We start from the raw sequence: 17471 nt of genomic DNA, 5'->3' as shown, positions 1-17471 counted from the left end.
GAGGGAAATCTTTTTGACGTTAATCTTCGCTGGGTAATTGAGTGGCTCTGGGGGTCAGGCTTCTTCTGTGGTTCCTGATGTTCTTTCCGAGAAGTGTAGCTGAAATGGCTAATCCTGCCAACACCATTAGTATAAGCTAACGGTTAGAGAGCTCTGAGTCGAGTGTTCGAGTCTGACCACAGTTGGATTTGACCCTCTGTCTCAGCCTGTTGTCACGTGGCGGGTTGAATAACCGTCCGCTTGACAGCTTGGGTTCACGCTGGCTTTTGTCTTGATTCTTGGACACAATTGTAGTTCGCAGAGCACAAAGAAGGCAGTCTGATAGTCGAGGAAGCAGAAGGAGGCGATTGTGTTCCTGTTGCTTTATTTATTCCAAAGTGCTGCTGCACAGAATTGGAAATGAAATAGAATTAAGATGACAGGACACGGCGACTTGATCTCTAGTTCCATTTTTCTTGAAGACATTTAATATTCGTGGGAAAATGGATAAAGCAGCGCTGCTTAAATGTAAAATGTGCCATCAATGTGCTGGGCATGACCTTCTAGTTATTATACGTTTATAAGGTAACATTCTCAAAAATCCCTTCACATAATTCATTAAAGATGCACCAGTGTACTCCAGCAGACGACACGGTGTCCGCCTCAGCAGTGGTTCTATTATGGGCTCGTGTTTAAGCCCCATGCAGAGTCCGTCAGACCCACGACGGGACATTAATCAGATAAGATAAGATGTACCTTTGTTTAACCCCCCCATGGTGGAAATTCAATTTGAGGCAGCAGTGCGAGGGAAGGGGTAGCAGCATAAAGTGTGACTAAAGAATACGAGGTAAAAGAAGACGATGAATGGATGAGGCAGTTAATTATAAAAGACACCGCCGGTTCTATAAGACGCTTGCAGTCAAATGCAAGACATTCTTTGGATAAGACTCATTTTGAATTTGACTGTTGTGGCTTCTTAAAGTAAAGCTTTGGTTGGTTTATTGTCATTTCTGACAATAAAGGATGAGTCTTTGAGTTTTGGACGACCGTTGGCTGGACAACTTAAAGGCATCAATTTTGGTTCTGGGAAATTGTGAAGAACATTTGTTGCCCCCCCCCCCCACCACCTCACAGCTGGGGGTGCAACACATAGAATCATTTCCTTTATTCAATGTTTGTGAATTCAGTTTGCTTTTTTCAGCGTAAGCTCCAGGTAAAATGTGTGCAGAGGTGATGTTGTAAATCCTGTCGGCTCCTCCTTGAATAGAAGCGACGCCTTAAACGGCAGCGGAGCCGCAGGTTGTAGAATGACTGATGAGGGCGAAGCTGCCGTGTCTCTCAGCTTCCTGCCCTCTTTAAGCAGCAGGAAGCGGAAAAGCGTCAAGGACGCACAATTTCTGAACTGAAGCCAGAAGAAAGGCTTGACAACAGACCCCCCTCCCCCCCCCCCCCCACACACACACACGCCAAAATGCTGTTTTTTTTCCCGAAGCTGGGTGGTGTTGTTTTGTGACTTCCTTTCCTATTTTTGTGACGGCAACAAGAGCGTCTATTTTTAACAGTTCTTTTTGTCATATTCCAAACTCTCCCATTCATCCGGTGAATCTCAGGCACGACCTCCTTTGGAAGAGAAGAGAAGAGAAGAGGAGAAGAGAAGTGATGTCATCGTATTCTTGTGATGAAAGTAGAGGCTTGTTGTAAGCAGCGGCGGTTACACATACCACGGTGACGTATTCCCTCGTTTTAAATACAGGGGATGAAGTCAGGAATGGTTGGAGGAAGAAACGAACACACTCTTAGCCCGTTTACGGCGTGGATTTCGTTCCAACATTGCCCCCGTGTCAGTAGACCTATTAAAGGCATTTTATTAGCAGCTATTTGTCAGTGTTTTAAATGACATGTCTGCTGCAGAAAGATGTCATTGATGGCAGTTTAACAGTTTAATTGTGCAGTTTTACAGCGTAGTTATGCCTCATATCATGGTTGACTACGAGCCAAATACGAACATTCCAGAAAGTGTTCCTTACTGGAATTCTCCAGGATGTTTGCGCCTGTAATCTAATAAAGAAACGACCAATCAAATGCAGTTGGTGCTTAAATGTCTCAGAGACTGAAGTCGGCGTCTGACCTCATGCCACTGCCCGGCCACAGTCTTTACGTAACGCGCGCCGTGACTCACTTGGCAGCACGAGGACTTTAAAGAATAAATTATTCCTGACATGCAATATTTATCCGCCTGCTATTGACTTACAGAACTCGCAGTAGCTGCCGTTAAGACCGGCGTTCCTGAAGGTGGTTTGAAAAGAAAAGGTGACACCTCCGTACGTCACAGAAAAAGATTTGTAGCACCGGTGCCACGACGTCATCGCTGTCGGCAACCACCGGACGTCTTTGCACGTTAGCCTTAGACCCGCACAGAACGGGCTCGCTATGGCGTGTAATCTGCTGTATAATCCCTTTTGGTGAACTGCTCAGACATGTGGATCAGATGACTTGTGTGATTAGAGGACTCTAAATCCTGGTACAGTATGTGGGCTCATGCAGCAAATACTTGTTTACAGTATTTGCGACCACAAAGAGGGCCATTGACTAATTTCCGATTCTCCTGAACACGTTCTAGTTTAACTGTGACGCTGCGATGTAACCCCATTTGCAGGATGTGCCAGAGATCCTGATCTGGTTTCCTGTTAAAGTGGTTAAAGTGCTGCAGCAGCGGTCCCGGACTTCCGCCGCTAGGGACAATGTTAGAAAGCAGCGAGGAAAGAAGTTTTCCCCACTTAGGAATCGACGACTAGGAATAATGTTGTTCCACTTCCTGTGTGCAGCGGAGCGGGGTGCTGTGTGCTATCGGTCGTCTTGAAACCTTATCTTTGTAATCAGTCTTTGTGGGTTAGTCTAACCTGCATCTGGTCACGTTTCCCACAGAGGAAAAATATCAGTTCCTTACCAAAGGCAAGAATCGGAATCTGGTTCCGACTGGAGCGTTTGACAGCTTCTCCCTGCTTCCTGCTTTTGGGAAGAAGGGAATTCTTTATATTATTGCTTTATATATCGATGGCAGAAGGACAGAGTATCAAAATAGGATCTGCGTAATGCCACATTAGCAGTTCTTCAGAAGAGCTAACACTTGTGAAACCTTCTTATAGTTCCTTATTTGTGGTTGAGTAATGCGGTTAACCCTTCAGTTTGTCTTCAAGCAAGCCTTTACAAGGAAAAGCGACACGCTGCACCCGGTTACCGTGGAAACGGTCTTAACTGCATGACACGGGGGAAAAAGGACGTGACAAAGGAGCCTCACAACACGACTCAGAATGACAGAATCTTCAGAGCATGGTTGTTTAATGCCGTAAACTCCGCTGAAAGATGTTGGACGGTTGCGGTGACTTTAAAAAGTGTTCGGCTGAGTTTGCTGTTCCTGCAATGCGTCTCGTCATGTCGGACTGAATGCCCGCGGCTGCAGGCTAAATGAAGCCTGTATGGGACTCTAATGGAAGGGAAAGATGCAGACCATTCATGCATGTTTCTCTCCCTTTAGGCTCGGGGGGGGGGTCCAAAACAAAGACTTCCTGTTACAACCAGCTTCTGCTTGTCAAAAACACTTCAAATCACACCAATTATTTAGTCGCTGCACCGGGAATAGCTGCTAGCTAACTTTAACCGACTGACACACACCTAGCAGACTTTAACAAAGACGTTTCCCCCGCTATGCCGAGCGGGGGGGGGGGGGGACGCGCGATGGTAAAACATCCTGAGGATGCAGCTTGAAATCCCCCGGAGCTGGAGCGTGTTTCGTTCTGAGTGAAGTGAAGTGAAAGGCCATGGGTGGGATCAGAAGTGAACTCCTGTAAACAGGAAGCGTCCATTCAAGACGCCGTCAGCAGCGGACTCCAGTGCGGTGCAGATGCTAAACGCGAGACGACTTTGCTCGTTCACCGCTGCATGGCGTTTCTCAGTTCGTGAGCAGATCGGATGCCGAGACTTGAGTTCCGATACCAACACTTCCTCAAAGCGGACATGACTGTACTATCCGAGATTTCTGACCGCATTCTCATTTCTTTGTTGCTTTTGACATTAAACTCATGCGTCAGTCAGGTTGATCAAAGTGTTCACCTGCTTGCTTTTTTTATTTTTTATTTTTTAAACCCATCTTCTTTTGGTTGAAAGTTTTACGGCGTGACAAGTCGCAGCCTTTTGAGATCTAACGGTGAGGCGTCGCACTCGACACATGCAGGCGCTTGGGCCGCCCTTCATTGTGATTCCGAAGCACGGGAGCGCGGCGACGCTGCTGGCTAGCTCGCACCACGGAGGGGAACATGCTGCTCGTGTTGCCGAAGTAGAGTCCTGAAGCGCAGAGACCCGGCACGGGAACGCTGGCACTGCCAGGGTTACATTTAAAATGGAGGAAATGAGAAATGTGATATGCTGGTGAGGAAAACCAACAACACCGATCCTCCATTTCAGCAAGGATGACATCATCAGTTCTGATTGGGCGGTGTTTTGCTCTTCCTCAAGAACATCAAGACGTGCCGTTTCTTTCAAACGACGGCGTCTTCCTTTGACCAGTTAGTGTTTGTGGCTTGAGGGAACCCTTAAAGTGAAATCCAGCCCGGGTGAAAGTGGTACTCTTGGTTGTTCCCTAGCAACCGGTCACAGTGGATTTTCAGCAGCTGGCAGCAGCAGAGATTCTGAAGATTGATAATTGAATGTAATAAATATTTGAGTAGATTACTGGCTCTTTGGTTTAGGAAACAGAACAAATGGGTGCAGTCATGGCCAAGTGTCGGACCCAGACCGAGGTGGGAAACCAGTGCTGGAGCTCTTTCATGAGCAATTCTCCTCCAGCGTTTGGCTGTGTCGAGCTAATTGGACAGATAAAGGTGGGGAAGCTGAGACCAAGCATTTATGGATCATTTCAGGCCACCAAGCCGGCCATTCACCCAGGGAAGATGAAATCACATCTCCCTGTTTTCCCTTTGAGCTCTCATGAATTGATCTTTATACGATGTTGCGTAACTTTGTGATGGTTGCGCTGCACCTCTTTGAGGGCTTTGTTTGAGTGAGATGGAGCGGGTTTTCATTAAGCCGGACAGCTGGCTTTGTTCCCGGGCCGCGGACCTGCTGCACCGAGGTCCAGCGACCGTGCTGAGAGATCTCTTTGTCTCCGGCGTATCTCGGAGTCCACCGTTGCATCTACATTGAGCCATTGTTGTGGTCGAGGCCGCACGCTAATGGAGAAAATAAGTCTGGTGTCAGCCAAGGTATCGTAATAGTTATCTTCACTGAACAAAGACACATTTTTGTGGTGGTTTTTTATTACATAATTGCCACTTCTGTAACTGAGATTACAAACAGACGCTTGCTATTAATTGCCCTGACCTGTTGTGGATGCTGTGTGCGCTGAGAGGAGTGCATGTCGATGGTTACAGTGGGTGATTCAGGACGAGCCTGTGGTCACAGCTGCAGCTGCCGTGTTATTACACCGCGGTAGAGGCTGGAGAGGGCTGCTTTTATTACCTCCACCGATGCCGTCTGTCTGTTTGTTAGCGGGATATCTCATAAAGTTTGAGACGGAGTCCTCAGGAGGGGGAACGGGTTATTAGATTCTGAGGCGTCTTGGGAAATCTTGTCGTTTTTTTTTTTTTTTTTTAACTCTACTACCTTTATTTGATATGTAATCCTACATTTGTGAACCCTGTCTGCTTCAGATTGAAGAGCTGCTACTGGCGACATTCATTGACTCGTCTGTAACTACCGGTCATGAGGTAACTTTCAGGGATTATCGATTAAAACAGGAGAATGTAGCATCTATGCACACAAGTATTAACCTAGAGCAGCTTTGTGGCGGCGTGACATTAGCATTCAGGTGGTACACTCGTAGCGTATTTTCAGGTATTAAACCGCCATGGATCAGCATCCAGGCTAATGCCCCACTCTTTCTTGTGATGCCGTTGATGGCTTTGACTCTTTGCCCTACATAGCAGCGCTGTGACATTATGAGGCGCGTCTGAGTCAGCAAATATCAGTCAGAGCTAAGTGGATGACTGTGAAATCATGTATCGGCGTGTCTTTACTGATGCTGCGAGGACGGAACCAGGCTGATTTGGAAAGTTCTTTCTTACTTAATTGGCTTCATTTCACCCCCAGTATTGCAGTATTGTGTTCTTACAGTTTGCTGCAGATTATGAATTATTTATTCTACGTGCTCCTCCTCAAAGTGAGGGGAAATATACTGGTATTCTGAACTAGCTCTTTTCTTGTGCTGTGAACGCTGCTGCCGGCTTGCAGCTCAAGTTACAGCAACTCTCCACCTTGCAGGTCAGTCTGGTCAGTTTAGGTTTGTAGTACTTTTTTTTAATTGGCATTTTCCCTTCACTATTCAAAAAATGACGAAAACCTCTCCTGAAATCGTTACATCTGTGGACCAGCAGCTTCTGACAAACTCTAAAACTTGACGTTTTTGACCTTCCTTGGCTTCCTCGCCCAAGAGCAACCGTTTGCATCGCAGTGAGTTGGCGAGCTGCAGCGCTCTGCAGTGATTCTCAGGTTGAGTAGAGGTTGTTGCGTCGTTTGTTTTTTCTTTAGATATGCACGCGTTTACTTAAAAACCAACATCTGCTCCGGCTAGCTGCAGCACGAATCGAAGCAGATGGGCTGAAGAGGTCGGCTGGCCCTTAGCATTTGTTGTGCTGTGATTACTGGTTGCCCAGACATTCGTCTTTCCTTTCTATGAACTACGCACACGTGCTTGTTTTTTTTTTTTCCAAAGAACTAATGCAACTCACTGTCTGACTCCACTTGTGCAGCCCGACATCCATCTTAATGTGCACCAAGGGAACGAGCACTTGTTAGTCCTTGAGGGGTTTATGCTGGCAGACGGCTCAAGTGGGTGCCGTTAAGCTCATTCACATGCCTCCCTTGATTCTTGTTCCAGCCAGTCACCGCGTCCACCGGCTGGGAAATAAACAACCGCTTCCCAAGCGCTTCCAAATGTCGTCGGCAGCTGCAAAGATTTCCTGGGCCCGGTGTCCGCTTGGAGCATCGCGGCAGCATTCACAGGTCGCTGACGTCCATCAAGCTGGCGCAGGAGTGCAAATTGAAGACGGCTCATTGTCATCCTGCAGGGAAAAAAGAAGTCTTTGCTTCTCAGACGCGCACAAAGAGGCGGCGGCGGCGGGAACGTGTACCTGGCGCTTAATTCTGAGAGGAAGAGTGAGAGAGGAGCGTGTGATCTGCTAGCTTAGCCTGCAGAATTAACACCTAGTGCTTAACGGCAATAAGAGTGCTAATTAGCGTCGTTGTGGTTTGTGCTTACTTCATTAAGGTGGCACGTTTTAGCCCCCCCGCCCCCCCCCAAAAAAAAGGAATAGAGGGTGGAATAGAGTTTTTGACATCTGAGGCATCATCACCTTGCTCATTTTTATAAAACAGAGTCACCGTGTGACTTTGTTATAGCCCACAAAGCCCCCCCCCCCACACCTGCTCTCTCACACAGGCTAACAGATAAAAATACCCAGTATACCCAACACTCTCTGTCAATAGAGATTCAAGGACAGCTGCTGGGGGGGGGAAATGTACAAACAAAGGCAAGGGAATACACACAATAAGACAAACACATGACGCGCACGGTGGCATCCAGTGGAATGTCGCTGGCCCTGAGGGTAAGACGCACCTTGTGCACATTTGGAATGAACTGCCATCGCTGCTATTTTGTCTGCTCTGGGGGGGGGGGGGGCGTCGTCCATCTCAGTCCCAGTTGGCACACTGACACGGGCACGCTGTGACATTTGTGCTGAGAAGACGATATAATGCAATATATCGCCATTAGCAGATTTTGCACCGTAGACGACACGACCTTCCAACCTTCAGCGCCGGCCGCTGCGCTCCCAGAGCTCCCAGCGCTCCCAGAGCTCCCAGCGCTCCGGCCGCCTTGTTTCATGCCCGCAGGCTGTTTTCCTCCTCCGTCCGCGTCACTATTTTCCAACACTTGTATTTAAATAGTTTTTCAGCATCTGATGCAGCCTTGAATTTGAGTTGGATGGACACTGACGAGAGCGACTGTCGAGGATAGTGAGTGGAGTTTAACCCTTCACTGGAGGCTTTTTCTGCCTGGACGATGATGTCACAGGGCTCCGTTTGAACGGTCTTCGTTGCCAGACAGGTTAAATGTTCCTCATGCTTTAATCGTATTGATCTTTGATCTTTAATTTGCTCTTTTCACAGCTATTTTCTGAAACAGAACAACAGCAAAATCCTCCCCGCACTAAAGTGTTGTGGTTAGAGCAGCCATCCCTCCTTTGGCTGCCGGGGATCAAGGACGTAAGCATCTTAGACGGGGGGGGGGGGGGGGGGGGGGGGCGTAATGAGCCGACCGGTACGAGGATGCGGCCCGTTTCAGTTTCAATGCGATACTTATATAGCTGGTTAAGATTTTTTTTTTTTCCCACCGCGGACAGAAGGACGGATCCTCAGTTTGCCGCATTCCAGTGAAATGATGCCGTGTGTGTGAAAGCTCATTCACACGAGGCCGACAGAAATGCATACGCCTCAGTCAGTTTCTCTCGCTCCCCCCGCCTTTTTGTTCATCTCGCTGTTATCTCAACACAAAGAGCTGCATCGCATAACGAGTAGGTGGGGGGGGGGGGGGGGGGGGGGCTTTGGAATCATTGGTGAGGAAGAAAATATACGTTCCTGAAAAAAATTCTTTTTCACATTCGTTATGTGGAACGTTTTGGGATCCTGAGTGATGGTTGCAACAGCAAAATGTCACGGCGAGCTGTCTGCGACACAAGAAGCTCCTTCTCATGACACAAACAAGAGCAGACAGCATTCAGATGTCAAAGGTGCGAAGAGTCTTTTTTATCCGGCATCGTACATCTCAGAATCTCTCTTCAGATCAAAGTACATCATGCTTTTACAGGTGAACCAGAAGGCGACGTGTGATAGAGATGAGTTGATAAAGGACGCCCTCGACAGGAGCTCGATAAGTGCGAGGTTTGCATGCTCCCTTTACAGGGGGGGCTAATGTTGTCAAGAAAGGCGACACAATCATTGATTTACTCTGCAGGCCGACTCTGTCAGGGCACTGCATCACCGAAGCGGCTCCCGTTTGACTGCTTTTATGGGCTTGTCGGGACGTAATGTGTCATAAAAGATATAAAAACTTGACCCCGTCGCCTGCAGATTGTTGCATTCGTCCCTCGACACACAAATCACTCTGACGGTACCTCAGTTCCACTGTAGGAACAGGCGGATTCATTCTCATGATGTAAATAGCCGTTTTATTTTTTGTTTTTTTTCCTCATCCATCAGATACTAAGGCTGTTCTTGGCTGCCATATAAATGTCCTTCACCTCCCCGGCCCAGGGCGCCTTTTGTTTATGCCTCCCCCCCGGAGTGTCTCGTTGTTTTTGAATGGTTGCAGCCCCTTTCTGCGATATCTGTCTGCGGCGGATAATGGATGCGTGCACAGGTCTGCTATCTGCAGGCAGCCAGAGCCAGACGAATAAATGGATTGACCATTTGTGCCACAGTGAAAGGGGCCTTATTAAAGACACCGGTGTCCAGAGATAAGAATAGCAGAGGCCTTTTCCAGAATTCAGGGTGACCGAATGAGTCTAATTCAAATGACGCAATTACAGTAACTTCGCAGCGGCTGTTTTAATAATCAATAAATCATTTAAATAGAGCGAGGATGTCTTGGTGGTATGTGCTATTCTTTCCGTTTTTTTGTTTTCACCGCATCCTTTTCCTTTTTGGCTCGTTTGTTTTCTGGAAGGCTCAATAAGACAATGCAGGGAAAGCGACACAACTTCCTTAACCTTCCTTTTGCCGCCTGAATGCTCGTCAGGTCGACAAGCTGGTGCCGGGCCCAAGCCTGCGTGCTTCCCCCGCTGGGACCCAAAATAATACCTGGAAAGATTAACGATGTCTTGGTCATTGTGCGTGTGGATGTGGGTGTGAGTGTATGTGTTGTCCCCAGGAGAGGACATTCCTGCACTGCAGTCTGTTTTATGAATGAAGGTGTAAAGCGATGACATACTGTGTTGAGTGGCTTTCATGGAACGTCACAGGTAGCTTTGAACAAACATTTACCGAGAACAGTGTTGTGGTTTCCTTTGGCCGGCCCCACCTGCGTTCCTGGAAGGATTAGTTTGGAAAAGGAAGCGGGAGGGATTAGACAGTGTAAAAACAAAGCAAAAAATATCAAGGTTTCGCTGTGTTTTTAATAATGCCATCTGTTGACTTTGTGGTGATGACTCCGTCCGAAAGGAGACCAGACAGAAAGAATCCAACCCAAAAATCGTGTCGGAAAATGTCGGGCCCAGGGAGCGGGAAAGATTGGGGTCCTTTACATTCCTTCCATACAGCCAATCTGAAATATTTGAGACTGAAGCCACAATTGATGGTTTTGCATGTTTAGCCCTGTGAGGCCGCTTCTGAGTGGCGCTCTTTTATTCAAAGTGGTGTCATTGTGAAAGAGAAAAGAGCCCTGCAACACTGCCACCCAGTGGAGACTTTCAAATATTCAGATTTGACACTTGAAGAAGTTTGAAGTTGAATTTTTGTTGTTGTTGATAATTTCATAATTGTGATTAAATCTATTACAAGATAATTTACTTCTTCCTTCTTTGCCGTAGTGGCGAGTGAGAAAAGAGATGAGGATGTTTTTGCAGGGTGTGAATGCATTACAACAGCTTCCGTCTTGGATTCCATCAGACCTTTTTTGTGTTTCTGTGAAAGTAAAACTGGACTTTTATTTTCTCCCAATCAAACTGGAAAAGTTTCCCATTTGACCAATTTATTTTGGAACCTTTTTCTCCGTTAAAATGATTTCATTCAATTCAATCATTAACTAAATGAATTCGCCTTTATTTAGTCATTTATAGTGGATTTATTTCATCTTTCCTCCCATACTAATTTTGATACATACTCCTCATATGTACCATATACAAGTTAAATAAATTATAATCTACATATTCAAGTATTTACTTCCGACACAGTTTGACTAGCACGTTTGAAAATAACTGAGTGAAGTAGAAGTTGGTTTCATCGCGCCTTAGTTTGAGGGTGTAGTTCCATCGTTTCCCAGTAGGTGGCGGCACGCGCCCGATATCCTGTTCCGGCTGCTCCACTGACCTGCAGACACTTCAGACACAAGGGTTTGGTGAGAGAGGTGATGACTCTGAGACAAATGGAGCCGGCAGCCCCGAGGACGATGCTAAACTGCTTAATTATGTCCCCCGAAATGAATGTGTGTTTGTTGCATCTCTACAGCTGGCCATCATTCCCCATTTGCTAATCACTTGCGTGTGTTTATTCCTAAAACTAATGGATTAGTGACTCCTAGAATCCTGACTTCCAACGACTGGAATCTAACGCTGCTGTGATTCTGCTGCTCCCTCTTCTCCCGACGGACATAAAGACGACCCAAAGCGGCACAATAAAAGCTTCTTTAGCTTCTGTGGTCGGCGTTTCGTAAAGCTTTCAATAAGCTTATAATTTGCTACTCTTAGAAAAATAACCAAGGGACAGAGTTGTGTGTTGCTACGTGCGTGCGTTTGTAGCGCAGATGTGGCAAAAGCCTCCAGTTTTACCACTGACAAAGGGCATCCCAGTAGCCGCACCAGCGTGCACCGGCGTGCACCGGCGTGCACCAGGACACAGGGGAGGAGCTGTCCTGAGTGCCAGCGCTCAAAGAGGGACACTTTGTGTTACCTCTGGCTGGGATCCCTGCCCAACGATCCGAGAGTCCCTCACTGGGTCACTTGATGGAGTCATTGAATGGGGGGGTAGTTTGTAGTTGTCTTGTGTACGGCCTTTGTTTTCTCTACGGGGGGGGGGTGCTCAGGGGCATCCGCTCCTGAGCACGGCCATCGGGGGAGAAAGAATAGTTAGAATTATCCGACACGAGCGACATTAAGTCAGAACGCCCTGCTGGTGAAACGAAACCATTCCAGGAACAGCTGCGGGGCTTCAAAACGCGAACCTGTCGCTGTGAAAAACCTGAAATCTAACGCTAGTCCTTTTGTGTCGCACGACAACACAGTGAAAGGATCTTAAACGCGCCGCCTCAGCACTCCTGTGTCTCACGGCTGCTCCTCTCTGTTCCTCAGGACCTGGAGATCGTCTACTCTTACCTCCACGGCATGGAGGCCTTGTCCAACCTGCGGGAGCACCAGCTGAGGTCAGTGCATCACACAACCCCGCTGCCTCATTAGCATGGGGCGGAGCTTGGAGTTCCAAGTGGTGGAAAACGATATTCCTCTCTCCGAAGTCTCCGGTTGGAAATGTCGAGCTGACCGTGACTTCGGGATTCCTGATCAACACGTCCGACACGATATCATGACGAATGTTCAGTCCAATTTTAATTTAGTTAAAAAGCCGTTTCTGTTCGGATTCACAGCGAGAGCTGTTTTCGATTCAATCCGAATTTTGAGAGGGTCAAACAAAGCAATGGAGCGCCTCCGATTATGAGCTTCCTCTTGTGATGTCACTTAGCCCGAGGCTACATCCGTCTGAACGTCTGACCGGCGCAGCTCGGGAGCGTCCCGGCAAAAAACACACAAGTTCCTGTCAGCGCCACGCCCTCCAAACACGGTGCGTCAGAAGTCTGTTCCCAGCATGCCTTGTGTGCATACATGTGGATTATACTGGCGGCGGCGGAACAAGCAGCAGTACATGACCCGTGAGCTGGAACATTCCACTGCGTGACCCCCTCGGAGGCCTTCCGCCCCACAACTCCCAATTTGGATCCTGAGGAATGCCCCCCCCCCCCCCCCAAGCCCCACAGACCACACCACAATTACTTCAATAAAATAAACCTCTGCCAGCCTCACATCCCACAAACTACGGGGATTGAGTTGTCGTGCGTTTTATGTCATCCGGGAGGAATGTGCTGTTTTCCCTCTATACTTTCACAACTTCTTCTTATTTTAGGAGCTGGGGTTGTTGTTGTGAACATTGTGCAACGGGGGCTGCAACATCACGCCCCCACCCCCCAGCTATTTTTGAAGCCTTGTTTTGATCAGCTTCTGTTTACTATAGTCGCTGTCTGGAATGTTCCTGGGGCGAAGCGAAATGTTTATTCATGTGAGATCTGACAATACGACCCATTATTTACCCTCCCAAAAGAACTTCGTGTTTAAGAAGGGTTTCGTCACATTTACAGCTAAATCCTTTGATGAATCATGATTGGTACGTGTAAATATATGTTTAAAAAAAAAGACTCTTATACTCAGGAAAGGAAACAATTTAAAATGGGGGCAAAGACAGTAAATAGATAATAAGCAGAAGAGCTGATTTACCTCCTGGAACAGTTTCACTAGGATGCACTGCCATTCATTTGACATGATGACACTTCATGTCTCCACAGGAGACCCTGTTATCAATCCTAATCAGCAACGTGTTTGCTGTCTGTCTGCGATGGTGGCAGAAAGTCATTCTGGGATATGTAGGAAATCACCTGTTACCGATTCCACAAAGAAAAGCGTGCTAATATAGGACTTAAAATAATGTAAAAATTGCAAGCACACCATAGAAACGGGATTGCGCCTTTAAAGCTGCTGTTGCTTTCCGTTTTAACTCGTGCCCCCCCCCCCCCCACTCTGCTCTTCTTCCCTGCAGGATGATGTGTGAGACGGTGCGTTACGAGAGACACGAGGCCAATGAAGTGCTGTACTAGTAAGTACCATGATGCCCCGAGCCGCGTCGGTGGGGAGGGATGTACATCGAAGACGCAGCAGTATTTCACCGCGGTGTTCAGGGGTCCCCTGGCCGAATGACCTGGGGGCATGGACCCCGGTTTAACAGTTGGACCCGCCATGTGATCGTCGCCCGGTTGTGTTCACTCCGGACGGCAACATTTATGGATGAACTTTACTGATGAGGTGACCGTCGTTGATCCTCCACATCGCAGCGCTGAGGAGGCGCGCTTTAAATCGTAGTATAAATGCTACTGTGCTAATTTAAGCTTCTTAACATTAAAATGTGATTAGATTTATGCTAGCAGCGGTGGAAAAAAGTAACTACAACAGACAATTTATCTCTGGCTAGAATTTCACAGAGTAGTAGAGGAGACGAAAATCACGCATTTCTGCACTTATCTCCAGGCTAAAGCATCAAAACACACCCAGTTATTGCCTTCATGGTTCATTTCATTTCATTTGAGCATCTAGGCTCCGTGTGTTTGTGAGAGAGAGAGAGAGAGACAATAAAAGTCTCTGGAGGCTCTCGCTGATGAATGTCGGGGGTTGAACATCACCCAGATTAGATTAACTTTCCTCCTCTGCGAGATTCTAATCAACCCTGTCTCGTTAACACGCAACCTTTTAACAGCCCCTTCTTCACGTCCGGGTTTGTTTATTAGAACAGCAATAATCTGCTCGACAACGCGGGCCTTAAAACATAAGAATCGTGCTTCTACTGAGCTGTGAAACCGCGTGCGTCGAGACCCACGGGCCATTTGTTTTGAATTCAAATACGATCAAAACATCAGCGTCTCTTCTTCTGATGAGACGCTCGTCTTCATCGACTGGGCGTGGCAGCCCATCCTTAAACAAAGCCGTTATCCTTTGACTGCTTTTCTCCCGATTGAGATTTAAAAACGGAACTGGTGAAGAACAGCTTGTAGACTGTGACATTTTTACCTTTTTAGCATGAGGTTCAGAGTGAGTGCATCTGGAGTGGCGGCAAATTCACTTTGGTAAGAAAAAAAAAAGAAAATGACAGGAATGCAATACTCTGCGTCTGGACTGATGCCGTGTGGAGCGCGCACGTTAATGAGATGCAGCAGAACGATGGCGCTGTGTGCTCCATATCCCAGGACTAATTGTCCTGTCTGTCAAAGCGACGCTTCTTCTTCTTCTTCAACCGAGGAAGCGGGCGCGCCACACGACACTTCATGGTGCAGTCGCCAGGGTAACGAAAATGACAAATTATTTAGTAGGACAATAACGATTACAGATTACTCCGCATCGAATCTAGTTGAATTATTTTGGGACTCTGTAGCTCTTCCATAACGGTACTGTGATCTTATATGTACATAACACACCACTCCAAATATAGATTTACATTTAAATACAGCTTGACCCACCCTGGATCTAAAATGTACTTTTGTACATTCAGTTAGCTTTGCTACAAGTCTTATAGTTGCAAGTCCTCTTCTACAGGGGGGGGCACAACTTGGGGATATTTCGATAATTTGATAAAAATGACGAATGCGGGGGTCCTAATTTCGTAACGGGGTATCCTTTTTCTTGCATTTATAACAGTTGATCCACGTTTCTCTGATGCTATAATGACCCCCCCCCCCCCCCCTCCCCCCGTTAGTGGCTCCACTGTGTTCATATAACCTGCTGCTCAAGGCTTTCTGGGGGCTTTGTTGGCTCACGCTTGGCTTTTGATGGTTTGTTTCCTGCGTAAATGTGTGACCCAGTTCAGTCAAGCTGTTGTGCCGCCTAACGTTTTGCAATCTCCTACTTTTCTGGTGTTGCAGCATCTCCTCCTCCTCCTCCTCCTCCTCATCTGCGCGCTTCTCATCCACGTGAGGTTCTCCCCTCATTCGCAGCTGCTCCTCGCCAGCCATTAATAATTGTGTTTTTCATTTCTATTAACTCCAACATCCAAGGAAGAACTAATACAGGGCTGGAGCCAGCCTGAAGAGAGGTGCAGGGAGATCTGTAAGGGGCGGGGGGGGTCAGTCGATAGGGTGTGCTGTTTACACCCTCAGTAGGTCTTTCAGGAAACTGTGGAGAGGAGGTGACTTAATTTGCAATAATAAAAAAACCGTCTTGGTCAGCACAGCGACACTGGGCGTGTGAATATAAGTGCTTACCTCTCTGGAAGCAAAAAAACAGTCCCACCTTGCTGAAGCCCTACTGCTCATTAATTCCACCCCCCCCCCCCCCCCCCCCCCCCTGGTTTCAATTAAAAACGTCTCCCACAGACGAGGTGAAAATGTTCAGCAAACTCACGCCGGCTTCTGCCTTATTAACACCCAAGACAAGAACAAGATGTGATGTTAGCTCGATTTAGCGGACCCCAAATGGTGTTCGCTAGCACCGACGGGCTGCGCCAATTCTGGCATGTCGTGTTTACTAAGTTGTTTATCTGCGTACGTTGGTAGATTCTCTGATGTTGGTTGATCCAGTTCACTCGTAATGTCTGAAAGAAGGTCAAACCTGCAAGAGAGTTTTAATTAAAGTGCCAGAAAGTGTGGCAGAAGCAGGCACACGTTTGTTTGTTTGTTTGTTTGTTTGTTACTAACCAGGCTGTTAGAATATGACAGCCATCAGGTCATTCGTATATAGCTCTCTCTCTCTCTCTCTCTCGCTCTCTCCCTTCAATACTCCCTTCCTCTCTCCCATTGGCACAATGAGCAGTGTGACTTTGCTGAGGCATCTCAGCGCATGTACAGGGTTAACGAGTGTGGAACGACCATTGAGTCGAGGATTTTCCTGTATTTATAGGTCACTCCCGTATTCTGTTCTGTTTTTAGACAACTAATCGTCTACTCCTCTGCCTGTGTCTCATACGCTCGTGGCCACGTGTCCTAACTTTCCTTGTCGTTCTCTCTGCTAGTCCCGACGACGTTGGAAGCTGCTGGTACATCCTGTTGTCCGGCTCCGTCTTCATCAAGGAGTCCATGTTCCTTCCCAGAAGCAGGTAAGGATTAGCAGCATGTCGGCTCAGACCATGAGAAGGCTCGGTCTTAGTTAGTTAGCCATGATGTTGTAATTATCATAGACACCTTCAGTGGACTTGAGATCCATGCCCCCCCCCCCCCCCCCCCCCCCCCCCCTCCGCAGTGATCACCGCCTCTCAAGTCCAAATGTACCAAGATCTGTGATTTCACAAGAGGATTTGTTACATGAACCATTTCTGTGGGCGCCTTTGGAAAACAATGATCTTTTCTTCTGGGAGCGTTGCGTAACACACACCTACGACCGTTCAGAGCTGGGGGGGGGGCATCGCTTGGAGCAGAGCTATCCCAGCAGCGCTGTGGGGGGGTCGGCAGTGGTCATCCCGCAGATTCAAATGAACGTGGGAAGCGTTTCATAATGGAACACTTGATGGGGAAAGCTGCCAAAAAAAAAAAGCTGTTCCCTTCTTAAGTGTAACCTTTTGAAATTTGACAAGGTGGGAAATGTGTGCACGTGAGCGAGATTCATTCAAACTACAACGGGGGTTGGAATCTGAGGCATGTGGAAATGAACAATAGATACTAATAATCATCTTACATAAACCGCAGCTCTTGTCGGGAACTTAGTTCTGATTTTAGCCGCCAGTCAGCGGAGGAACGTTGTCATTCTGTGCAAAGGTCAGCCGCCTTCAAATCACTTTCTAGCAACTTGGATACGTAGTTTTTATTTTTGACCCGTTGGTGACCTTAGAAGCATCTCGATATTTTAATATGTAACAAACAGTAATTTTGACAGATACCAATTTCCATGCATCAAAGTATAAAAAGGAAAATCTACTGAAACTCTGTAGCT

General features: G+C 47.3%; 1 protein-coding gene across 1 annotated transcript in view; it reads left to right on the top strand.

Moving 5' to 3' along the window:
* The window catches only part of rapgef2b (Rap guanine nucleotide exchange factor 2b), a 57275-nt gene that overhangs the window by 2304 nt on the left and 37500 nt on the right, over positions 1-17471 (top strand). Inside the window, exons 2-4 of the mRNA XM_068740870.1 lie at positions 12093-12163; positions 13603-13659; positions 16558-16641. Of these exons, the coding sequence (XP_068596971.1) occupies positions 12093-12163; positions 13603-13659; positions 16558-16641 (212 nt within the window). The remainder of the gene's footprint in view (positions 1-12092; positions 12164-13602; positions 13660-16557; positions 16642-17471) is intronic.

This window comes from Brachionichthys hirsutus, chromosome 6 (genome assembly GCF_040956055.1).
Source record: "Brachionichthys hirsutus isolate HB-005 chromosome 6, CSIRO-AGI_Bhir_v1, whole genome shotgun sequence".
Taxonomy (NCBI): Eukaryota; Metazoa; Chordata; class Actinopteri; order Lophiiformes; family Brachionichthyidae; genus Brachionichthys; species Brachionichthys hirsutus.
The sequence above is the reverse complement of the archived record's forward strand: the minus strand, read 5'-3'. Positions and strand labels throughout refer to the sequence as shown.